The sequence below is a fragment of the Zalophus californianus genome, chromosome 14, assembly GCF_009762305.2.
Source record: "Zalophus californianus isolate mZalCal1 chromosome 14, mZalCal1.pri.v2, whole genome shotgun sequence".
Classification (NCBI taxonomy): Eukaryota; Metazoa; Chordata; class Mammalia; order Carnivora; family Otariidae; genus Zalophus; species Zalophus californianus.
Genome location: NC_045608.1, coordinates 73,333,314 through 73,359,727, shown reverse-complemented (window position 1 = coordinate 73,359,727; position 26,414 = coordinate 73,333,314). Strand labels below are relative to the sequence as shown.

Genomic DNA, 26,414 nt, shown 5'->3' with positions numbered 1-26,414 from the left:
AAAGTCTGGGAGAATATGAGTAAAGCAATTTAACTGCAGCAAATTTTTTTTTTAAGATTTTATTTATTTATTTGACAGAGACAGCGAGAGCAAGAACACAAGCAGGGGGAGTGGGAGAGGGAGAAGCAGGCCTCCCATGGAGCAGGGAGCCCAATGTGGGACTCGATCCCAGGACCCTGAGACCATGACCTGAGCCGAAGGCAGACGCTTAACGACTGAGCCACCCAGGCGCCCTAACTGCAGTGAATTTCTGAAATAAATTAGTAATGTTACAGTGGTGGTATTACAACAGTGTCTTGCAAAGACCAGTCAGCCTGTCTTCAATGCAAGGGCTGAAGGTGAGGGGAAGGAATGTTTAAGGTTGAAATAGGTTGTTAGGAGGCAAACAGGCTCCTCTTAGTTAAGGTAATGAAGGATGGATAGAAGCTGTTGTATTTGTTACATTGTTAGAAAAGTTGCTACATTGTGAGAAAAGCTGTTAATACAAGTTTGGTCTAGAGTTAAGGACAATGCAGAACAAACTGGGAGGGTAAAACGCAAAGATACCTTTGCTCAAAAAAGGAAAATGATCTTAGTCACAGGTGAAAATGAAGAAATAAAACAGAGAAATAGGAAAGGAATAATTTCAAATGTCATGGGGAAAAAAATGTAACAATACAACCTGAATATATGTTCAGGTTTAGGCCTAGTTTTGCACCAATCATTATATGATAGGCACTACAACCCAACAGGACACATAACCATGTATAAAACATCCAGTTGATACATGGAATAGAATGATACAATCTTTCACATTTGAAGACACTTCAGTTGCTCAGAAATTATCAATTTTATTTGCCTTTTGCTTCTTTTGTCTCTTTTCATGATACTTGCCTTTTGGCAAGTTCACTTCTTCATAGCCACCAAATAGGTTTTAAGACACAGTTAACACTGGAACAGGAAAGATGAAACAAAAATTCAAATCCATAAGTGATTTCATGTATTCAAAACATAAGGGGGAAAATATTGTCATGACTTATCTTTAAAAAAAAATTTGGCAGAACTGTATGTAATTTAATAAGATGTTATCCTAAACATTAAATATAACACCAAAAAAAAATCCACATTTATAAATTTCAACAAGAAATAACAAAACTAGAGAGACATATAACCCAAACAAACCCAAGACAGTGTTCCTTGACTTGGTCAGAAATCTCTATGAAGTTGATATATGCTAACACAGAAATACTGAATGTAAAGTTCCTACTGATAATAAAGAACATACAGTTGAGTTTTGAGTCTTCATATACTCCTCACACCTTTATCCTTTGATCTCAAAAAATTTTGGAACTAGGTTTGTTAAATTTTTTTCATATTTAACTAAAAATTTGAAATGTCTTTTTAAAATTCCTTTTCTACCTAATATTTTTAAATATACCTAAAAGAAAGGGGTTGATAAAAATTTATATTCTCACTGCAATTTTTAAAACTTTTGTTACCATTGTCTGCTTTTAATTTCCAACTCAGCAGTCTCAATACTGTTGTCACCCTTTTACCCCTGGAAAACTCAAAATAAAAAATACTGAAATATTTAACATGTAATTAAATCAATTCTTTAGACAATTTCATGAACATTTATCATTTAGCTTTTTCTTAGTTGAGGGGCGTCTGGGTGGCTCAGTCGTTAAGTGTCTGCCTTCGGCTCAGGTCATGGTCCCAGCGTCCTGGGATCAAGCCGCACTGGGCTCTGCTCAGTGGGAAACCTGCTTCTCCCTCTCCCACTCCCCCGTTTGTGTTCCCTCTCTCACTGTCAAATAAATAAAATCTTAAAAAAAATTTTTTTCTTAGTTGACTCTCATACATTTCTTTTATTAAAAAGTTGGAATTGTTTCAATAAAATTAATTCCCTTTTTAGGTAAATGACTAAGCTTCCATATTTAACACAAAAGGAAAATACTCCTTTAATAAGTATAATCAAGTTTCTTAAAATACTAGCTATAATAAAAATTTAGAAGGCTTATCTTATTTAGCATTGGAGATATTTTCTTGCAAATGACAGCACTAACCAAATCAGTGCTGTTCAGTCATTACAGCATAATACCTTTGGAAATACTTTTTAGGCATACTAAATACTAAGTCTGATCAACATATACGCAACTAGAAGTTTATTATCTGATGTATTTATTTTCTCTGCCTTCTATAGAATCAGTGGATTTGGCTAAGCCTGGAACATGATCAACCCAGATCCACCTCATGTTCACCTACTTAAAATCTGCATTTTTGACAGCCATCCATACTTTCATCATCAAAGTAATACTTTGATTATATGCAAACTATGTTTTGAAGCAGAAAACAATAATCAGAAAATAGAATGTTGGTAGCAGAAATAAAGGAGTAAACAAAACAAACTTAATGGCAAGTGACTCTCAAACTGGGCAAAAACAATTGTACGGTGGTAACTCTGACTCACTGGCCAAGAAAAAAAATGACAGGGATCACTCTATAGTTTTTGACATGTAAGTTCTATAGCAAAGCTCTTACATAGTGCTTTAAACTTGAGGGGAAAAACAAAAATCTTCAACACAATGTACTTAGAAACTCCTATTTGACAGTAAAGCTACCTAGCAAAGGGGCTGCGATTTGGGCAATGCTAATTTGTACTATTTGTATACAAACACTCATGTTCTTTCATTTCAACAGGCTTTTAAAATATGCTTTATGATTTAATTCCTAGTTTTGTTGGTAAAGATGCTTTCTTGTTTATTAGAAGTTTACTTGGTAGAAAATGCAAAATTATACAGCTCTGTTGAGTTCCAGCTAGAGACAAACTTTACAGATTGTTTTAAAGAAAGTTCAGCTCTTACAAAACAGCTTTATAATACAGAGTTGCTTTTGGATTTTCCACATTCATTTTAAGTTTACTTAACAAATTGCATACAGCAATTGGTCACTGATCTCATAATTTTTACTAGTTTGAGCTAACCTCAAAACTAAAATTTGGGAAATAATATCAAAATATTAAATTATCAAATATACTCCCAAAAAATGTTTTGTAAACCATCAAGTGATATCAAAATTATCTTAACACAGAATCAAAATCAAAGCATTAATTAAATGAGTTTTTCTTTTGGATTTCACAACATAAAACATTCCTTTTAGCACTGTATCATCCCATTATTAAAGTAATGTTATCTGCAAATACAACGTATCTTAAATATTTATAAAAATTAAAAGCAACATACTTCTATATGGATAAGATACATGAGAACAATTTTGATATTCCTCTAGCCTACTTAAATGTAGATGCTAATTGTATCAAAATGTCTACTTAAGAGATTTTGGATAGAAAGAAGGAAGAGTTTCTTAATAATCTAGAACTAGATGATAAAATGATGAGGATGCTCAAGAAGATTAAGTGCATATAAGCTTCAATAACAGACATCATCCACCTTTGAATATTGGACATTTGCTGGCCTGAAGACCAAAGTCAGACTGTAGGACACAGTATGGGTCCTTCCAGTTCACATTCTGGTATTTTGGCATTAAATGAGGATAGGTCATAAAACCTATGCACATTTTCAAGTTTGTTTTTTAAAAAATATATAATACTTGAACCAATCACAGAATAATGTATGGCTTATAATTTCTTTGTCAGTTTAAGGAACAGGAAAAAAAATACATCTTTGTTCTGTGATGACTATTTATTGGTTGGACCGTTTTATTTTCCTCTTCACATTTTCGGCGACTGTTTCCCACTGGTATCATCAACCAGGTCTCTCAGGCGAGATAAATGGTGCAAAGCCCTTCATTAAAAAGTATAAAACATATTATAAACCAATATTAAGGACTGAACAGACAATGCAGACAGCAACAAATGGTGATTACACTGTTTATTAACTTCAAAATTAGTATATGAGAAATGAATTATAGAGTCAGTGTCAAATATTTAGAATTTTTCTTTATAAAACCTTGAGATCTGAATAACTGAGGGCTAAAATAATTCATTTAAATTTTATAAACATTTACTTTAAAAAATATATTTTTGACATTCACAGGATTTTTTTTTGAAAGTTTGCCACAAAGTTTAATAATAATAGGTTTTATTTGTGTCACACTTAACAAAATCATTTTCACAATAGCTCTGTGAAATTATACCTTTTCTTTTGGAATACTGTTTATATCATTTAAGAAAAAAGTACATTCATTAAGATGTACATTGAGAATAGCTAAAATTTAAAAAATAGCACTGAAGGATCAGTTACAGTTGAGGAAAACTCATTTTTATTGAGGATAAGGGGAAACAAATGACAATTATGTGGTATTAAACAAACAACCAGATTTTTTCTCTAAAATAAAGCTAAGATTATAGGTCAGGTCTCAGTGGAGAAAATTTAATCATCCCTCAAACAAACCAAGAAAAAAGAGGCCCTTAACTTTCCAGTCTTCCTCTAAAAATATCTTTTTTAGATCTTCCTCTATCTTTTTTATAAAAAATACCTCTTTTATCTTCCTCTAAAAAATACTCTTCCTTTTTCCTCTCCCCTATTACTCATTCAGATCCTTAAAGACCACCCAGAAAATGTCAATCAACCATTTTTCAGATCTCTGATAAATAAGAGACCAACAAAAACAAATAATGTAACAATTATGATGTACAATAATCTGTTAGTAATTTCTAAATTGAGTTGAAAGGTGGTGACTACAGTACCCTATTTTTACGGTCTCTAACACAGGTTTGATAAACTTATATTAAATAAAATACATCTTCCACTTGACCCAGGATATGAAGATGGAAGAAACTAGTACTGTTAATTACTGCATTATATCTATTTCCCTGTACTCTACTTCTTGGACACTTACTCAAATGTAGTAAGAATCTGGATTTTGCCACCCTTTTGGCAATTTCAATTAATTTTTGAGATTCTCATCTTCATTAACTAAATGACAATAAATCACCCAAAGTTACTATGCAATCAGAGGTAAAATTAATTAGACTCTATCATTTCTACATCCTATAGTAATAACTCTTTACCTAAAAAATCACTTTCTTTCTAGAGACACACATTTATGAGAAAGAAGATAGTCTATGAATATACTTTGGACTTACATCTATCTTTTTCTTTTCAGGCTTATTATTTAGCAACCTATGATTCAAAAGAGGGGCACCTGGCTGGTTCAGTCAGTGGAGCGTGAGACTCTTGATCTTGGGGTTGTGAGTTCAAGTCCCACACTGGGTATAGAGAGTGCTTAAAAATAAAATCTTATAAAAAGGAAGGAAGGAAGGAAGCAGGGAAGGAGGGAAGGAGAGAAGAAAGGGAGGGAGGGGTAAGCAGCTAGCGTCTTATCTCACTGTTTACAACTCTGAGGGCCACAGATCCCTTGGATTTAGACGGTTGACAAAATTGGATGCGGGAAAAAATCCTCATCTTTATTTTCACTAAATGCTACCTGTAAATTAGCACTTCCTTCCATTATGAGTGTAAGCAACAGACCAAAATCGGTGACCTCATATGCCACAGAAATTAGAGATATTTTTCTATCACACTGTAGTCATTGCAGGTATCTCAAAACAGTTTTGATATTCACCACTACTTAAAAATTACAACAGTTGTATATAATAGTTACAAAATTACATTAATTATTAACCCCATTGCTAAAATATATGTATTCTAAGTCTTTCTGCCTACAGTCCAAAAGTTCATATATATAACTGGTGACCCAGTTCATATGACATCACTGGTGATCCAGACATTGATGCTTTCCAATATTCCCTTTCTCTGTTTGCTGATCAACATTGTGAAAGGTAAATAAAAGACCACAGCACGGTTTAATGCTTTTATTCAAGTTATGTAAAAGGCCTTCATATAATATGTTTTTATAAAATGAATTTTAACTTACCTGTATTTTAAATGTCTTATTTAAATGCATTAACAAAGAAGCACGTATTACTAATTAGAAATTTATTCTAACATTTTCATAACTATAACTCAATATATCTGGCTTCCTTTCTAGTCCTATTTCATGTCTTTAAAAAAACAATGTTAGGGAGAAAGGAGAATGATGGGAAGGAAAGGGAGGGGTGTAGTATGATGGGAATGAAAAAAAAAGCTAAGCAGAAATGCGAAATCTTCAGTCCCCCTATACAATCAGCTAGCAGTTCCTTTCATTTAACTTTTATCTGCCCAGCTAAGAATAAGACAATCAATCTACTTAGAGAAGAGGCTATCAAAAGTGATTTGCTATTATGTGTAGGGACAAGCGCAGAATAAAATTATAGGAGGAAATTATTCCTGAGTTTCTTCTCCAAAAAGGTGAAAAAGCAAGCTAATGAGGAAAATATCAATTTAAGAGTTATGTTACATAAAACACTGAATAGTCATTCACCTTAAAAACTGAAATAAAAAAACTCATGTCTTATTATGAAAAAGTATCTATCAATGAGCATAAATAAATAGAAATCAACCCACAGAAACTCAGTAACAGGCTAATTATATGAAGGCAATTTAACTATATTTTAACTTACTGATATCTTGCATCTGGTTTCCTATTAGTACTGCTATACTGGCTGTTCTTAAATACTGTTTACCGGCCTATATTCAGCCTAGTATCCAGCACCAACTGAACAAACTACCGACCACTCCCTAGGTTTTAGTAAAGTACATTAGAATAAAAGAAAAATCTTTGCTCTAGGATCATGTTTTGCAAATCTGAGAGGTAATTCTATTTCTAGTATAGAATGAGGACCAGAAAATTGAGCAAGAAAAGAGAACTGAGAAACAGGACAACTTTTCTAGCTATCATTAAGTCTTCACAGCATGGCCTTTAGTACTGAGAACTATAAAATCTTACACATCCATTTCCAAATTATATATAAAACAACAAATCCAAAGCCAACACAAATTATTTTTGGATGACTGATGATTTTGCAATCATCTCCTACTGCTCACCTTTATAGCATATGAGCAACATACTATTGCTCATTCTTCACAGCCAGCCTGGGCAGAGTAGCTGGTGGCTTACATGAAATACAAGATTCTAGAAAAGGCCCCTGCTCAAAAACTACAATTTTTTCATTTGCTAAGATGACAAATTTCTCTTATGGACGTTTTAGTTAATAAGTTTTTATTGAGTTCCTATTATGTAAATACATAAGACAAAGATAAGCATTATAGGGATACAAAACAATTACAATTTAGATTCCTACTAAAAGCAAAATCCCTCTGAAAAAAATAACATTTTAAGCTACTCAACCATTTATACTTCAGGTCTAATGAGTCTTCCCAGAGAGCAGTTATTTCTAATGGAAGAATATAAGAAAATTGAGTGTCCAACAAAGTAAACAGAACCATACTAAGAGCTTGGCATTTCCTAAGGCTAATGAAAGACATTTTAAAACTGGTTAGCAATCAAACTGTTAAAAACAAAAACTATTATCTGAGGGGTGGGGAGAGACATAATCGGACTTTTCATCCCAGGAAAGGTCATTAAAGCACCCAAGGTACAATCTGCAACTTTTGAAGAAGCTGAGTCTGTTTATTTTGAATTATGGAAAGATGACTATAAACCTAACCAGAACAATTTGAATTTCAAATTGTCCTTAAAATAATCTACAAATTAAAAATAATGAAAACATGTACTTACATACTTTTAAAGGTTTGAACTTACTTCATAACAGTACAAATGCCTCACTAATACCTTTGAAATGTAAGTAAAAGCCAAATTAAGATTGCCCCAGATAATCCATCAGAACCAACAGCTAAAAGCCATCTAACAAAACATGAATCTTACTCTCTGAAAATGGCATTCTATATGTAGGCAAGATTATTGGTTGTCGAAGCTAGAAAAAAGTTACTACTATGAAAAAAAAATTCTTTTAGCTAATAGTAAAAGCACCTATAATATCAATTTTTGTGGCCATTTAATTACTTATGGCCCAGTGTTCATCTTCACCAAGAAAAACATCTTCCAGGCTATGTACTTTAACTCAGAAAACACATTTAAGTCTGTGACACAAGTTCAATAAATATGCTTTTAAGAAGGGCGCCGGGGTGGCTCAGTCAGTTAAGCATCTGCCTTTGGCTCAGATCATGATCCCAGGGTCCTGGGATCAAGGCCCAAGTTGGGCTCCCTGTTCAGCAGGAAGTCTGCTTCTCCCTGTCCCTCTGACCCTCCCCCCTGCTTGTGCTTTCTCATGTTTTCTCCTGCTCTCTCTCTCTCTCAAATAAATAAAATCTTTTTAAAAAATTTGTTTAAATAAATGAATAAATGCTTTTAAGAAACACAAAAAGCTTGAGGTCATCTACTTTAAATTTTGAAGCAGAATGAGGTCTTTATTCCTAGACAACCAACTGAGGCCCTGCACTAGTCTAAATGGATAATGTACCACTATCATTAATAAGAGGAGTGTTAGGAACACAGGCTATAGAATCAGACTATTTGGTTTGAATCCCACTGCTACCTCTCATTAGCTATGTCACTTTGGACAAGTTACTTTATTACTTGATCTTTATTACCTGATCTGAATTATGAAAATAATGATAGTACTTAACCTCATAGGGTTGTAAAGATCACATGAATTACATTCAAAAGCACTAAGAACACTGACACTTGGTAAGTGTTCAATAAATGTTAGTTATTATCATTATTCACTGACTCCTATTGGATAGGAACACTATACCCAAGTACTGTGGCAAGCTATAAAGAAAGAGGCATTATTTCCACCCAGGAGATTCTAAGTAGAGGGGGAAAAATCATACATACATATATTTTTAAACCATGGAAACAAAAAAATATGTGTGTGTGTATACACACACATACACATACATATCATGGCAATTAGAGTCCTAATTTTACATGTCTAGTGTTTCACTTTTCCGCCACTTCCTTAGAAAACCAAATCCTCAGCAAATTCTGAAAGGACAAAAGCTAGACAATATTTGTTTAGCCCCACTGATAGCCAAGTGAAATGATGTCACTAAAGTAAAAAATTTCAATCTTAGCATGTCCTAAAGTTCAGTATTCCATCTTCTGAGGGTACTTCATATTCACACAACCAAACCCATAAATAAAGACCATTCCCTCTGCCAATACCATGACCATAGGAAACATTTGTATTCTCTCCACATTTTTACTTAAGATAATGTAACTAAGGAAATAGTAGATTAACACCTTTATGGCATTTAGACCTATTTTTATATCCAGGACATTATGTCCACTTTAGGTTTCTGTGGAGATTATGTCAAATAATGACACATTTATGATTATATTTATTCTAGAGGGAATACATAAAAACACATTTCATGAACAAGTTGTTCTTCCATGATATCCATACCAATACTATCTCAAATTGTTGCTATTAGTCAGAAATGAAAAGAGAATCTCTTTAAGCCACTCACATCCATTATACTTAGGTGTCTAAGGTTATCTCATTAGATCCTAAGAACATTTTAATAGAAAATAACGCAAGTTTAAGAGAAAACTTCAGGATTAAACATTGTTCCATGAAGCTTAAATATACCAAGTATATCTATTCTTAGAACTACTTAATTCCTCCTATAATCTTCTGATTTCAAAGGAATGGCTAAATGGATTTGTATCCATAATATATTCAGAAATTAGTAGGGAATACTTACTTTTGAAGTGACCTAGTAATAGGAACCATACTTTCCTTCAACTGTAATTTAGAGAAATTATCTTCTGAAACCTATTAAAAACACCAAATATAAAAAGATATTGAAAATATTATGTAACTAATAACTAAAATACTATTTAATATGTGAATAAGAATAAAAAATATTGTCTGCATTTCCAAGGAAATAATTCTAGCAAATAATTTTCAGTGAAGCATTACATATTTTCTCTTTATTCTAGGGGTGCCTGGGTGGCTCAGTCAGTTAAGCATCCACCTTCAGCTCAGGTCATGATCCCAGGTCCTGGGATCAAACCCTGCGTTGGGCTCCCTGCACAGGGGAGACCTGCTTCTCCCTCTCCCACTGCTCCCCTCCCTGTTGTGCTCTCACTCGCTCTCTCTGTCAAATAAATAAAATCTTTTTAAAAATAAGTATTTTCTCTTTATTCTAAAAATATAACTTAGATTCATCTTTCATGTACACTTTTTTTTTAAAGATTTTTTTATTTATTCATTTGTACAGAGAAAGAGAGCATGAGCAGCGGGAGAAGCAGAGGGAGGAGGAGAAGCAGACTCCCTGCGGAGCAGGGAGCCCAATGCGGGGCTCAATCCCAGGCCCCTAGGATCATGACCTGAGCTGAAGGCAGACGCCCAACCATCTGAGCCACCCAGGCGCCCCTTTCATGTACACTTCTAAATGTATGTCCAATAAAAATAAAACTTTGACTTGAAATTATAACTGTAAGAACAAGGTTATGTCTCAATGATGTCTAAAAAAGGATGGAATACACTCTATATGTTAATGTAATAATCATTAAAATGTATAGACAAGACTTAAGTAATATAGTTCCTAAGAGCTGATCCATTCATATGTAATTAAAACTGAATTTCATAAAGCTCTACTGAATAAGAATAAAATAAAACAATGACAATAAAAATATTTATTAAGTATTTACCAGCTATTTTTTATCAGGTGTCAAGTACTATATAATAAGTACTTCACATAGTTTATCTCAATTTATCTTCTCAACCTCATTTTACAGAAGAGGAAGCTGAAACTAAAGAGATTAAGTGATTTGTACAAATATTGCACTTGCTAGTTAAGTGGCAGAATTAGAATGCAAAATTGGATTTAGGAGAATATAAACTCTCTGTAAACACTATACTACTGTGAAGAAAATTCAATCCCTACAGAACAGTAGCCCAAAGCACTAAGAGATTTCCAAGTTCCTAGGAAGTACACAAAAACATAATGGTTTTAAAATAAAATTTTACATCAGCTTTAAGAAGAGCCAAACTCATGGTAACCAAACAAAATTTCAGAAGACAAAGGTTATGTGGAGAAGTCTAAGGTTGAAAAGGTTTCACAGGCCTCCCCAAATATAAATACAAAAAGTTGGATTATACCAATAATTTTATAGGTACATAAATATAAATATTTATATCCTACAGGGTGCCTGGGTGGCTCAGTTGTTAAGCGTCTGCCTTCGGCTCAGGTCATGATCCCAGGGTCCTGGGATCAAGCCCCGCATTGGGCTCCCTGCTCCGCGGGAAGCCTGCTTCTCCCTCTCCCACTCTCCCTGCTTGTGTTCCCTCTCTTGCTGTGTCTCTCTCTGTCAAATAAATAAATAAAATCTTTTAAAAAAAAAAACAAACTCCTACAATCCTTCCATATTATAGTTGTAATGTTGTAAGATCTAAATAAGATGTTGTATTTACAACCATAAACTAAATAGAACAACCCATTCAGGGGTACACACAACTACAGAAATCTAATAGTATTATAATTAAGTTAATTTCTGAAAAAATAACAATTAGCACAACTCTACAACATGTGTTATGTGGCATGCTTATTAACATATAACTATAGTGGTCAAGCTGAAAAAGATCTAGGAAGAAATCATATCTTCATAGATCTCAATTCACATTCGCAGATCTCAATTCATAAATCAAGTCTGTGCTTACTTGCTTAATCTCTTCTTTCAGTTCTGCTGTTTTATTCTGATTAAAACTTTCTTGTACTGCTTGAAGATTAAATAACATTTGTTTCAGTGCTTCAACAGGACCATGATGTTTCCCTCCAGAAAGGGTACAGCTCTGAGGTTAAAACAGATGAAACCAAGCAATTCAGGGAGGAAAAAGTTATATTTTTTATTATTTTCCCCCAATATAAAATTAGTGCAAAAATTCAAACCGTACAATGTGTTTTGAAAAATCAAAATTGTAACTCAACACCTCCCCTTATCCAGTCCCCAGATGAAGTTACTTACAGACAACCATTATTAAAGTTAGGCAATATTCTTTCTAGTCTCTGCTCTTTTCAAATGAACAGTACACCTTCACATTCGCAATACATTCATTTATACATTTTAAAATCATAGATTTTTTTAGAACTGAAAGATCTTCAGAGCTCAGGTAGGCCAACATGCTCTTTTTGGATATGTAAATGAAGCTGTTTATCAGCGGAACAGGGACTAGAATTTGAAATACGGCATTCTCTAAACACTTTTAAGTATGTTTTCACACAGAGAATGCTAGTTTTTCACTTATTCATTGGCCACACATTCCTTGCTACCTAAAAAACACGCATACCTCAATTATCACTGATCTTACTTGCGTTCAAGGGCAACAGCACTACGTAAGGCGGTCAGGATTCTTTTAAGAGAATCTGTGAGGGATATTTTTAAACTTCTTTTTTAAAGTCTTCTTACCAAACTCTTATTTTTACATCTTCCATATTACATACATCTTCAATATTATGTTATATATATTTCACCAGATTTTTAAACATAAAGAAAAATAAACAGGGCTTAAGGATCCAATTAGCCTTGGGGCACTTGGGTGGCTCAGTTGGTTGAGCGTCCAACTCTTGTTTTTGGCTCAGGTCATGATCTCTGGGTCATGGGATGGAGCCCTGCGTCAGGGAGTCAGCTTGGGATTCTCTTCCTTCCCTCTCCCTCTGCCCCTCCCCTCTCTCTCTCAAATAAAAATAAATAAATCTTAAAAAAAAAAAGGTCCAATTAGCCTTATACTCCTGACTCTTGTAGACAGCACCTGAAGCATTATCTCTAAATTACCTCCATCCAGCCACTGACTTAGAAGAATTTCTGGCTGCCTGATGCCAACCATAAGGGTTACAAAAGACTGCCTCTGGAGTGAATTTTTCATGCAAACTAGTGATCAGAGTTCCAAAAAGAAAACTACGAGAAACAGATTATATGAACTGTTTGTGCCATTCACTAATGAATATTTAATAAATGTTGGTATGTCTGATAGAATTTGTCCTGAGACTCATCATTAAAACCTGGTAGTGAGGGCGCCTGGGTGGCTCAGTTGGTTAAGCGACTGCCTTTGGCTCAGGTCATGATCCTGGAGTCCAGGGATCGAATCCTGCATCAGGCTCCCTGCTCATCAGGGAGTCTGCTTCTCCCTCTGACCCTACCCCCTCTTGTGCTCTCTCTCTCTCTCTCACACTCTGTCTCTCAAATAAATAAAATTTTAAAAAAATAAAAAATAAAAAAATAAAACCTGGTAGTGAATGTCTTGGAGTATATCTTTTTATATAGCTCTCTCAGAACTATAGTAATGTTTCACATATTAAAAAAACAAATAATTTAAACGAAATAGGATGTGGTTTAAACTCAATACATACAATAAAAGTGAACCACCTAAGAGAATTACAACTAAACAATATGACCACAATGAAAGGTGTTGGGAAGAAATAATTAACCAAGGTAACTTTGGAAAGCAGTACTTTGACTGGATATCGTAAGGCTAAGATAAAAAGAACTATACATAAATAATGTGATCTAGTTAGTAAATTTGTTTCTTACAGGCATATGGATTAACAATTGCCAAAGTATGTTTATGCTAAGAATATACAAACAGTTAAGGGATTATGGATAATAGACGGGATTCTCACCAGTGGAAAGAAGTTACAAATAAGGAACAGGAAAGGCTAAAACAAACCCTGAAGGAGTGGACTGGAGTCAGAGGTATCAGTATGAACTCATGATTTTATACATACATATAAAATATACAGATATAGAAATATAGATGTGCATGTGTGGATTAGTAATCATACATGTTTCATAGACCTGCCTGCTGAGAAAGTCTAGAAGGAATAATCTCCCAGTAGCAATAAGCATAACTAGTGCCCAGATCTTTGTTTCTAAATGCCATTTTCCAATTAAAAAAACATGGCCCCACAGACAAGTGCTCCAAAAAAGGATGAGGACATGTCAAAAGGACACAGGGCCAACCTGAAGAAACTCCTTATGGCCAAAACTGGAACAATTTGAGCAACAAAGTAACAACATTTTATTAAAAACTTAGAATATCTATTTATGAGTCCCTATTAATATAAATAGTTTAACTAATATATGGGGAGGAGAAGGAACAGTTCTTCATTCTACAAGATTTCAATTAAAAGAAGATCCACCAATGGATGCTAAAATTAGTGAAATTTTGAGACTATTTGCACAGTGTCCAAGTATGTCCCCATATTTATTAATTACAAGGGGAAACTGTAATTTTACTAAAGGGAGAGACAGTAGACACTGTAGTGTTCAAGGTTAACATCACAAGTATTAATATATTATAATTTCATATATTATTATATTAACACATTGTTATGGACTGAATGTTTGTGTCCCCCTAAAATTCTTATGTTGAAGCCTAATCCCAATGTGATGGTATCTGGAGAAAGGACTTTTGTGAGGTAATTAGGTCACAAGGGTGGAGCCCTCATGAATGGGATTAGTGCCCTCCTAAGAAGAGACACAAGAGAGCTGGCTTCTTCCCTGTTCTCTGGCATGGGAGATCTTATGGAGAAGATGGCCATCTGCAAACTAGGAAGCAGGACCTCACTAGATATACCTTGATCTTGGACTTCTCACCCTCCGTAACTGTGAGAAATAAATGTTTGTTGTTTAAGCCACCAGGTCTATGGCATATTTATTACAGTACCCCAACTAAGACACATGTCAGTAAATCAATATCAGTATATCGTGAACCCTCTGGTATCATGCACTGAGAAGGGCATAGCACGATTTCTGTCACATTCTTCCAAAAGCATAACCTCATTCTAATCATGAGAAAACTTCAGACAAACCCAAACTGAGGAACTATCTACAAAATAACCAACGAACAAGTACTCTTTAAAAAGTGTCAAGGTCATGACAGACAAGGATAGACTGAGGAATTGTCACAGACTGAGCGAGATTAAAGAGACATGACAACCAAACACAATGCTGGACCCTGGAACAGGACATTGGTAGAAAAACTAGTGAAATCAGAATAAGGTCTGTAGTTTAGGTAACAGAATTGTACCTATCTTAATTCCTTGTTTGTGATCATTATAGTATGGTATGTGAGATGATAACATTAGGGAAGCTGAAAGAAAGGTGATGAGAACTTCCTTCACATCTAAAATTATTAAAAATAAAACAGGGGACATCAAAAACTAATGATGCAATGTATGGTGATGAACATAACAATAAAAAATTTTTAAAAATAAATAAAATAAAACAGGGGAGCCTGGGTGGCTCAGTTGTTAAGCATCTGCCTTCGGCTCAGGTCATGATCCCAGGGTCCTGGGATCAAGCCTAACATCGGGCTCCCTGCTTGGCGGGGAGTGTGCTTCTCCCTCTCCCACTCCCTCTGCTTGTGTTCCTGCTCTCACTGACTCTCTCTGTCAAATAAATAAATAAAAATCTTTAAAAAACAAAAACAAAAACAAAACAACCTGGTAGTGTAGTGAGATTGTGTGTGTACTGGCAGGGGAAAAGGAACCAGCTGGTTAGTATTTAACACTCATGCATCTCAAACTTAAAAGAACCTCTGCAAATCTGTTCCTCTACCAGTGCTCTTTACCTAAGTAAATGCGACCACCCAATCTTTTAGCTGCTTGACTCAAACATCTTGGATTCATTCTTTGAATTGTATCTCCATCCTACTAGGTCTACCTTCAAAATACATGCCAAAGTCTACCCATTTCTGACTACCTCCAATGTACCCACCCTATGCCAATCCTATCCAGAAAGACTACAAAAGTTTCCTAACTGGGTTCCCTGCTCCTTCACCAGCTCCTTCTAAGTCTGTGCTCCACACAGCTGCCATTTTATATTTTAAAATGTAGATCTGATCACTTCATTCCTACACTCAAAACCCTCCAGTGACTTCTCATCTCACCTAAATAAAACATAAAATCTTCATTCCATCACTTATAAGACCCTACATGATCTGGTTCCTGGTTACCTCTCCATCTTACCTCTTTCCATCCTTTCCCTTGTTCATTCTGATTGAGCTACACTAATGGACTCTAATATTCCTTGAACATGCCAAATACAATTCTGCCTTGCAGTTTCTGCACTTACTATTACCTCTACATGTAAAGTTATTTCCCCATGTATATTTGGCTTATTCACTCATTTTAGATTTTTGCTCAAATATCAGCTCATTAGAGGTCATTTTTTTTTTTTTTTAAGATTTTATTCATTTATTTGAGACAGAGAGAATGAGAGAGAGAGAGAGCACACGAGGCGGGGGAGGGTCAGAGGGAGAAGCAGACTCCCCGCCGAGCAGGGAGCCCGACGCGGGACTCGATCCAGAGACTCCAGGATCATGACCTGAGCCGAAGGCAGTCGCCCAACCGAGTCACCCAGGCGCCCCTCATTAGAGGTCATTCTTAACTACCCTAGCTAAAATTATACCCTTATTTTTCTATCCCAACTAGTTTTTCTTCACAATATTTACAGTATTCCCTTATATATCACATACAATATTTTTGTTTAGTTTTCTAATTGGAATAAAAAATACAAGACACAAGGATTTCCTCTTATTCACTACTGGGGATACAGTTCCTAAAAAAGTGCTTACTATTCAAATATTTGCCAAAGAAATATTTGATAGGGGTGCCTGGGTGGCTCAGTTGTTAAGCATCTGCCTTCGGCTCAGGTCATGATCCCAGGGTCCTGGGATGGAGCCCCACATCTGGCTCCCTGCTCTGCGGGAAGCCTGTTTCTTCCTCTCCCACTCCCCCTGTTTGTATTCCCTCTCTCACTGTCTCTGTCAAATCTTTAAAAAAAAAATTGTTTTTTTATAATTAAGCTTCACTTACCCAATATCTGCTATAGTATCTTACACAAAGTTCTAAGGTCAAACATATTCTGACAGCCTCTACTTTCTCTAGTAAATTTCACAGAAGGAATTCATTTTATTAAATTTTCAGCTAATCTTTGAGTGTTTAACCTCTCAAATCTTCCATATTTTAAGACCCCAAAAGTATGATTTCAATATTTAACAGCCATGGCTATGTTTCTATGTCAAATGATATATAATTTCTTATGTGCACATATACATATTTATACTTTATTTTAGGGTTACTTGCAAGATGCACATATGCTGATTTTGTAAAATTGGATAATTTTCCTATCTTAAATTATAGAGATTTATAATTTTCTCTCAGCAACACAACTCTCAATAATCAACCACTGTATGGGAAAATATAACTTACTCTTAGAATGATAAGCTTTATATATTGCCCCAAAAAACAAAACAAAAAAACCATGATAATTTAAGCTCTCTGTAGAGTTCAATCCCAGGTCCCTCTACTTTAGAATACTTAAACAAAATTATCAATAATTCTAGGAGTGATGGTTTAATGCACTTGTGTTGAAAAAGCAGGAATTTGGGCGCCTGGGTGGCTCAGATTGGTTAAGCATCTGCCTTCGGCTCAGGTCATGATCTTCAGATCCTGGGATCAAGCCCCATATCAGGCTCCCAGCTCAGCGGAGAGTCTGCTTCTCCCTCTCCCTCTGCCTCTGCCTTTCCCCCTGCTTGTATTCTCTGTCTCTCTCTCTTCCTCAAATAAATAAATAAATCTTTAAAAAAAAAAAAAAAAGAGGGAATTCGAATGAGGTTTTGTTTTTTAACATCTCAAATTAAAATCTGTGTATTAGTCATAAATCCTCTTTTAATAAGTTAAAAAATCCTCTTTTAGTAAGTTAAAAAGATTTAACCTCACCCACCTGATTATCATTATTTAAAAAATCTTCAAGGAACCCTTTAGCACACTTTGCCCTTGAAGTTTGTTGAGGACTATCATCAGAATTAACAGGAACAGGAGATTTGCTAAATAGGATTTAAGGATACAAGAAAGTAATTAAGTTCCCAATTCATAAAACTTAGTGTATAACTGAATGGTTATCATTTAAACAAAAATAGTCACCAAGAAACAACCATTATAGATATGATTCATATTGATTTTGCTTTGTAATTCCCTCATCTGCTCTCTAAACTGATACCAGAATCTAACTTTCCCTATCTCCTTGTTTCTCCTTTTAAAGCTTTAAGGAAAAACTATGAAGAAAGTAAAAACATTAGTCTTTAACTAAATAAATAAGCCTTCAACTACAGGCTATATTCCAAAATCTTGTTTGTTTGAAATAAGCAGTACATTTTTCCAAATAGACATGGTTTGTCACCCAATGATAGTTAAAAACCCCCACAAATACATGAGTTTCTACTGGAATGGCAGTTACATGCTCTTCCATGTCAAAGCAATAGGACTTGCCCTCCAGAACTGGCATTAACAAAGAGGACAGATTACAGTGGGAAAAAGATCAATTTTGAAATTAAAATTCCGGAGTTCCAATCCCAATCCCACTCACTATGTGATTATATGTAATTTATTTATCTAAATTTCAGTTTTACATTTGTAGTCTCACTTATCTTACAGAAGTACTGCATAAATTAACTCTACGTACCTGGAACATGTAATAGATGCTCAATAAATATTAGTATATTTCTTGATGTTTCTTTTTTTTTTTTTTTAAGATTTTATTTATTTATTTGACAGAGAGAGACACAGCGAGAGAAGGGAACACAAGCAGGGGGAGTGGAAGAGGGAGAAGCAGGCTTCCCGCGGAGCAGGGAGCCCGAAGCAGGGCTCGATCCCAGGACCCTGGGATCAGGACCTGAGCTGAAGGCAGATGCTTAAGGACTGAGTCACCCAGGTGCCCCTATTTCTTGATGTTTCAAGGGATAGTAGAGCAAAGGGCAACCCAAGCAAGTCAGAATTTTCCCAAAACAAATTCTATTAGTCACAGAGAATAAATAAAATCATTCTCTCTCTTATTTATATGTCAATATAAAATATGTTTCTAGGGACGCCTGGGTGGCTCAGTTAGTTAAACGTCTGCCTTTGGCTCAGGTCATGATCCCAGGGTCCTGGGATGGAGTCTCACATAGGGCTCCTTGCTCAGCAGGGAGCCTGCTCTCTCCCTGCTTGCCGCTCCCCCTGCTTGTGTGTGCTCGCTCTCTCTCTTTCTCTCTCAATCTGACAAATAAATAAATAATCTTTTAAAAAATAAAAAAAATAAAATATGTTTCTAACTCAAGTGCTCAGATACCTAAGAATCTTTCTCTAACATTTAAATGTCACAATTCTAATTTTTCTTAGTAATTAACAGTACCTCATTATTGACTCATTCGATATGTAACTTACTATGAGCTTTTCTTGTTCCCAAGTAGTCTTTTTGCCCATTCTTTACCAAAGGAGTTTGCACATCCATCCACTACCATCAAAAAGCGTTTACCAGATTACTGAAGATGAGTGTGGGGTACATAGGGATTCATTATACTATTTTTCTACTTTTGTATTTCTTTGAAATTTCCCATTATAAAAATGTTAAATAAACAAACAAAAAAAGTAATTATCTGATTGTGGTTGTGTTCTACCTTCTAGTACACTACCTTGAGTACTTCCTAGTCAATTTTTGTTTTGATGATAGATTGACAATAAGTTGTCAACATCACACTGAGGTCAGGTCTAATTCCTTCTCCTCACAGTCCATCATTCATTTTATGTACAAACATACCCATCATAATATGAATTCAATCTTCCAGAAGCCAACTTCTATACACAAGATACTGGGCCAAACCAATGATTGTAATAATCATACAAGCGTAAATTATATTATCTAATTACATAATACACTACATGCATTCAAAAATTTTACTCTTAAATACCTCTTATACTATCTGCTCACCCATTTTGGTTGCAAGTGAAAGCAAAGTATTATAGTTATGGTACTTCACAAAGACCAACTAAATAAGAAATTAGAAAATAAGTTTAAGAATTAAGTGAGCTAGTTATTAACCCAAGTTTTAAAAAATAAAGATACTATTGAACCAACAATTGAGAAATGAAGCTAAATATGGAAAAAAAATATTCTGGATAATCATCACCACTATTAACAATTACAAGAGAGTTCATCATAAGTCAGAAATTGTTCTAAGTACCTTGTATATATTTTCTAATCAAACGAATTCTCACAGCAACCCCACGTAGAAGAAGAACTTATATAAGGTCTTATACAAGGTAGAAGTAACTTGTACATAGAATTTGTACAAAGCTGTAGTAATTTGTAAAAAGCGGAAGTATAACTTGTACAAGGTGTCAGCAAAGAAGTCACAGAGCTGGGATTCCTAACCAGAATTATATTCAGTGCCCACATTCAAAAAAATAAGATGTTCAACTGAGAAGTGATAAAAAAAAAAATGGATACAGGAATTAACAGACTCTGTCTGTAACAGACTACAACAGAATGAAAGTTTAGACAACAGAAGATGATAAATTATCAGAGCCTAAGGCAGGATATCGGGTTACCAAGAATGCATTTCTGAAGAGTTCAGATGTAATAATATCCCTAAGGAAAAAAGTTTTCCTACCTAAGCTTAATTCTTACTCCACACTCACATTCATAGGTTTCTACGTAAACACTATTTAAATTATTCTGAGAAGCTATGTCATAGGAAGGTTAAGCACACAGATGAAAATAATCTTAGAAACTACAAAAATTTATACCACAGACCATACCAAAAATTGCACCACTGTTTAAGGAAAATAACTAAGAGAAAGTAAAATGTAAATGAAAAGAAATGGATAACTGCATAGCTCCATTTATGGAAAGAATATAGAAGGAGAAAAAACTTAAAGTAAAAAGAAAATAACAAGAATTTCATATCCTCAAACTGCAAAATAGTTGCTTCGGGCTATGGTTCTTCATATTAAACATCAATCAGTATTTCATAGTGCAACACAAGAAACATGTAACAAAGGCAAAAGTTATAGAATGTGCCTAAGGTTATGAAACATTACACCATCTTGTGGTAACAACTGAAAAATGCAATTTAAAGAAACAACACAAAGCAATGTTCTATACAAGTCATTATTAATTATCATTGAATTACTTAAAAAATAAATCAGCTGTTCACATAACATTTTTCATTTGGAAAACTAAGAAGTTTTTCCATCGTAACTTACGTACAAAGTAACAGGAATATTTTCCCATGATCTTTCTGCTTCAAGTTTATCTAATGAACAAGGACTATCATCCTTCTTTGTAGACTTCGGTAACTCTTTAGTACAATGCTCTAGATTTCTCTTGGCCTTCAGGATAAGCAATTCAATTTTGTCACCTAATTTAAAAGATCAAATTAATTCAAGAGAAAAAATAAATACAAAACACAGCAAAATTTCAAAGGCAACAAATAAGAATTTAGATAATTTGGAATATACACATAACTGTAACAATAAACTTTTTTAATATGACATTTCAAAGAAGAAAAGGAGAGAAAAGACATTTCCTAGGCACAAAATGCTATGTAAATGAAGACCATAAGTGTTCAAAAGATTTATCATCTGATCATTACATCAAGAATATAGCATAAAAGCTCCTAGACATTAGGTCAAATTTATAGCACTTCCTTTGGTTCTTAAAAACAAAACAAAACAATTACCACTGAATGGCTTTTTGGTTTGTCCTGGGAGAACTGGATTCTCACACTGACACTGGCTATGTTCAGAATCACATTTATATTCATTAATTAATCCTTTATCATCACTCAAGGAGTCTGAAATGTTTGAGGGTTCAAAAGAATATTCAAAACTATCTAATTTATTCATAAGTCGAGAAGTTCTTTGTGCCTGGTAACTATGTGTAGGGGAACACTGATCTTCTTTAAATATTTTAGAAATCCTTTGACTATTTGTATCAGGTAGCAAGTCTTGATGGTGGAGCCAGACTGGGTATGTGAAATCAGGTAGACTAGTTATTCCTGAAACATTAAGGTCAGATTTCTGGCTAGTGAGCCATCTTGGGTAATTCTTTTCAAGTTTGTGTTCTGAACTGTCTTTGAAAGACAACTTCTTGAAAAATGATAAAGATGGTTCAGAAACCCACTTATTAGTCTTATTCACAAGTTTTGGGTTTTTTAGCCTACCACGTTGCTTTCCATTTATATTTGTGTATACAACAGGAGTAACTAAGTTATCTTTGCACATGGGAGTAGAAGGTTCTTGAAAATTTTGATTCTTTTCAGTATCCGATGAACTCAGTCTTCGAATGCATTTCTTGTTTTTCTTGCTAATTCGGTGACATGATCCAATGCAAGTTAAAGAAAATGATCCATCTGCTGGAAGTTTTAATAGATCATCAGTTGTTAGGCTAATGGAGTCTATGTCATTAACAGTCTTTCTTCTACAGGATGAAGAGGAGCATTTTTTGGGATCAAGATTTTCAAAAGCTGAAAAACAAAGCATAGTTCTGTTTATTTTCCTATATTACATATAACAATACTTCACAATATTCAACAGTAAATAGAATTAAGAATTTAAGAATCATTTTTGCTGCTTCCCTTTATCTTCACTAAAACTTTGACTGGAAGTATAAAAGGTATAGGTTGATGAAATACAATGTGCTTTTTCCTCCCATCTCTCCAATTTACTTTAACTAAGTTCTACACTTTTCTCTCAAACTCCTAAATTTTCCCTTTTAATTTACTGTTTCTTCAACTTTTTTCATCTAGACATACCTGATGCACTAATACACTCACATTAATATTGGTCACTCAACACTGGCTGCAACTTAGGAGAAAAATATGCTATTAAACTAGGTGGAAAAATACTTTGCTTTCTGCCTACTAAACCTGCAACAGCATTAACACAGAGAACATCCGTTCTAATACTCTTCCAGAATACAGTGCCCACATACTTCTAAGAGTTGAATGCAAATTTTTTCCATACTAGGGCCATTCCATAAGTACTTAGTAAAGTGTTACCTGGGTTATCAACAGTTGCATTTTCCAAACTTGTCTTTGTGGAAGCCTTATCAAGGAAAAACTCTTAACATATTATTGTCCCAAAGAATACAGATCAGGAAGACTAATAAGAGTCTTATTCTGTCAGCTGGGATTAATCAAGTATAAACTCAGAAAGACAAGTTTGTTTAAAGTCATTAAGCTAGTTAATGAAACCTAGAACCACCACGTCAATGCTGTTTCCATTATGCTATAATAAAATGACTTAAGGGTTTAGGATCAACCACCTGCTGTTATTAGTTACATTCATCACCTTCCCTCCAAGGTCACAAGAAGCCTTTAGCTGAAAATTCCTGAGAACCAGAGAATTACAGAATCATTTAAGAAAAATATCAAGACCTCAATATTATAAGGTCATTTTTACCCCAAAGGAACAACAAAAAAAAGTCTCTAGTTTTTCAAGGCTACATCTCTCAAATGCTTTAAATCAGTAGACTAAATAAATAAATAAATAAAAATATAAATAAAAAATAAAAGCATACCATTCTTTGGTTTATAAATATAGTTGGAGAATTCTGGCATATTAGCGGAACATCTTTCAATGTTAATCTTTCCAGTGCTTGCACCAGGATACATTTGGTTTAAATCAAAATCATCAATATAGGCCTGTAGAGCCTGAGATGCAGAACTATACAGTTTATCCTTATACTGAAACGAGCCATCAGAATTAGAGGAATTACTACCACTCAGGCTGTAGCTTGCTAACAGAGAAGATACCGAAGATTGCCGAGAACAAACTCTGTGTTTTGTAATTGATTTTGCCATGGCTTCCTCAAAATGGCTTATTTCTATTCACTTCTCTTAAAAACTGTAATACAAAAACAATAGGTTATGGTTCCATTAAAAGGAATAACAGTCATACAGAGAGAAAGTACTAAACATGTAAACTTTTTATAATCTTCTTTAAATAAAATCCATTTCTATCATCCTTTTAAGGCAATGCACATTGTAGATTTTCTATTATTGTAATTACCGTAAATTCCTTCATTATTGACTTAGAGACATTTATTGAGTACCTACTATGTTCCTGAAATTTTGTATACATAATTATCTGAGAATAGTACTTGGGGAAGAGTCCTCACTACTTTTAAGCCCTAAAAACTTCTGAGGTACAGTCTTTCTTTTTTTAAAGATTTTATTTATTTATTTGACAGAGAGAGAGACACAGCGAGAGAGGGAACACAAGCAGGGGGAGTGGGAGAGGGAGAAGCGGGCTTCCCGCAGAGCAGGGAGCCCGACATGGGCTCGATCCCAGGACCCTGGGACCATGACCTGAGCCGAAGGCAGACACTTAACGACTGAGCCACCCAGGCACCCCTGAGGTATGGTCTTTCTTATGGGGATAGAGTCTATGATATCACAATACCTAACATTCTCCTATACAGAATATTTTTCATTTCATAAGCCTACTATCATGCATTACAGATAGTAGGTACTCAATAAGTTTTTAAAGGCATCAAATGAGGTATTAGAAACAAGAAGAAACAATAGAAAAGAATATCCACTTTCAATGTTGTAAATGCCAATATGTAACTTTAGCCAACCCTTCCCGCCAGGAAAACTCAAGAACAAAATAATTTACAATATTTAGTATAAAGAAATAAAGTACCAAGTTTACTGAGCTAGCAAAATGCTTTTTCCTAAAACAACATTGCTAATCATTTTCTCACCATTTATGGCAGTACCTTACCATTTCCACTTATGTTAAACAGATTCACCCTCTCTTTTAAAAGAGACTTAGATAATTTGGAAATTGACAACATATTCATCTTAATGTTTTTCCATTACTAAAATTGAGAGAATTCCTGTCTACCTTAAGATAGTAATAGGATCTACATTTGAAAAACTAAAAAATAACAAGACTTCAGTACATGATGTGACATTCTTTTAAAAAAATTAAATCAGTGGAAATGGATCTTCTGTATTAAAAATGAAAAATTAATGTCTAGGACTTAATACACCCTATAATGTTATAAAGTCAATACGTTTAACTTTGGGCTATAATTTTGGGAATGTTTAAGTTATAACAACTTTTAATGTAACTTTTAATGTAATCTTAATAACTATCAAATTTGACTTTAAAATACTGAAAGTTTTCCATTTCAAGACAGAGTAAAACATCTTCCTGCCTCAGCTTTTGAGCATGCACTGCCTTGGCAAGAGAGCTGACAGCAGTCAGCGGAAGCAGCAGAACACAGGATAACGGTTATTGAGCCTCTTTGATTTCCCTGAATGCTGTGATGTTGGTAAATCTCTAGAGAATGGCTAGACTAAGTCAGCTTTGCTCTTTACCCCTTTCACTAACGATGTCTAAATTTTCTCAAGTGAATAACTGCTTGACCAAACATTTTCTCCCTTGTTCCAACACAGTACAGGTCACCAATCTTATTTTAAAAACAAAAACAAACCTCTAAAAGATAAAGCTGTTGGATTACAGTTCTCAATAAGTGGGTAATAACATTTATTTTAATTCACAGGAGGCAGAAAGAAAATCCACAATGAATTTTTATTGTGGAAAGCTTCCAAAAGTATACAAAAGTAGAACGAATGGTTTAATAAAACCCTACGCACCCATCATCCTTCTTCAAACAATTACCAACATACCCCAACTTTTATCCACCCACTTCTCTCCACTTCCTCCATAGGATTATTTGGAAACAAATCCAATGTATCTTACCATTTCTTCCGTAAACACTTCCGTTCCTATCGCCAAAAGGAAATCCATCATTCCGAAGAATAAAATGTTAAAACGAACGGCAAAAAATTTCAACTACCTTTGATTCAAAAACACAATGTTCAGTGTTAAATAAACAATGGGTACAGCTCACAGGAAAGCAACAACTTCCTAGAAACAACAGCTCTGTGATTTATGTTTTGAAACCGAACATTTATTTGTTTATTCTACGACAGAAAGAGAAGAATTAATGAAGCCGGAAAGCGAAGATCGCTGGCGCCCCTGCACGAGAGCATCTTTTCCCCACCTCGCGCGTTGGGGTTCAACCCTTCCGCCCTTACCTAGGAAACACCCACCCTTCGGGATTGCAGCACCCCCGGCAGTAACAGACACAGGCGTCAGTTAGGTACTTCCACCCAGAAACCATTTATTAAGCAGCACGCGTGAGCTCCCCCGTGGGCTGACGGAGTTTTTCCGAGGTGACAGTCCCTAAAGCCCAAGCCCCCTCCCACCCCGCCCTCTTCAATTGACGCCTCCAGTCTCCAAATGCCCCTCCGTCTCGTCCGGGACCCTCCCCCGCTCGGGAGCCTCCCGATGAAGATGTTCTCTTCCTACGGGGAAGGTCCGCTCGCGCCTTCCCTCAGGAGACACCTTCCTCTTCCCTCCACGCCACTCTTTTTCTAGCCTCTCCCTCGGGCTGTCAAAGGATGGGGCGCCTCTTGAAAATACACCACGTTTTCCGGCCGAACTCACCGACCAAGGCTCCAAAAGAGATAAAAACGCACACGTCCACAACTCTCCACCAAAAGCCCGCGCCTGTTACCGGACGGAAGACGCGACAAAGGATCCCCGACCCGGACACGGCCCCGCCTCAGGCTCCGCTTGCTCGAAGCCTGCTCCGCCGTCACTGCGGTGCGCGACGCCCGCGCTCGCTTTCAAACTGATCCAACATGGCGCTGGCTTGCGGTG

At 35.1% G+C, this 26,414-nt stretch overlaps 1 protein-coding gene across 5 annotated transcripts; it reads right to left on the bottom strand.

The window, feature by feature from the left end:
- Positions 1-201: 201 nt before the first annotated feature.
- C14H18orf54 (chromosome 14 C18orf54 homolog) lies at positions 202-26,405 on the bottom strand. Of its 5 annotated transcripts, XR_003517025.2 has the most exons (10): positions 26,199-26,405; positions 25,449-25,545; positions 23,254-23,579; positions 21,413-22,198; positions 20,941-21,091; positions 17,638-17,740; positions 11,573-11,704; positions 9,612-9,682; positions 3,659-3,782; positions 202-930 (listed from the first exon to the last, which is right to left on the bottom strand). XR_003517025.2 is itself a non-coding variant. In XM_027576716.2 (9 exons), exons 3-9 carry the CDS (start codon positions 23,534-23,536, stop codon positions 3,710-3,712), a joined length of 1,599 nt encoding a protein of 532 aa, XP_027432517.2. In that variant the 5' UTR covers positions 23,537-23,579; positions 25,449-25,545; positions 26,199-26,405; the 3' UTR covers positions 202-3,709. The 5 variants fall into 5 exon arrangements, 4 of the variants coding, with proteins under 4 accessions (XP_027432517.2, XP_027432518.2, XP_027432520.2 ...); XM_027576716.2 differs by having other exon boundaries at positions 202-3,782; XM_027576717.2 differs by lacking the exon at positions 3,659-3,782.
- Positions 26,406-26,414: the final 9 nt, after the last annotated feature.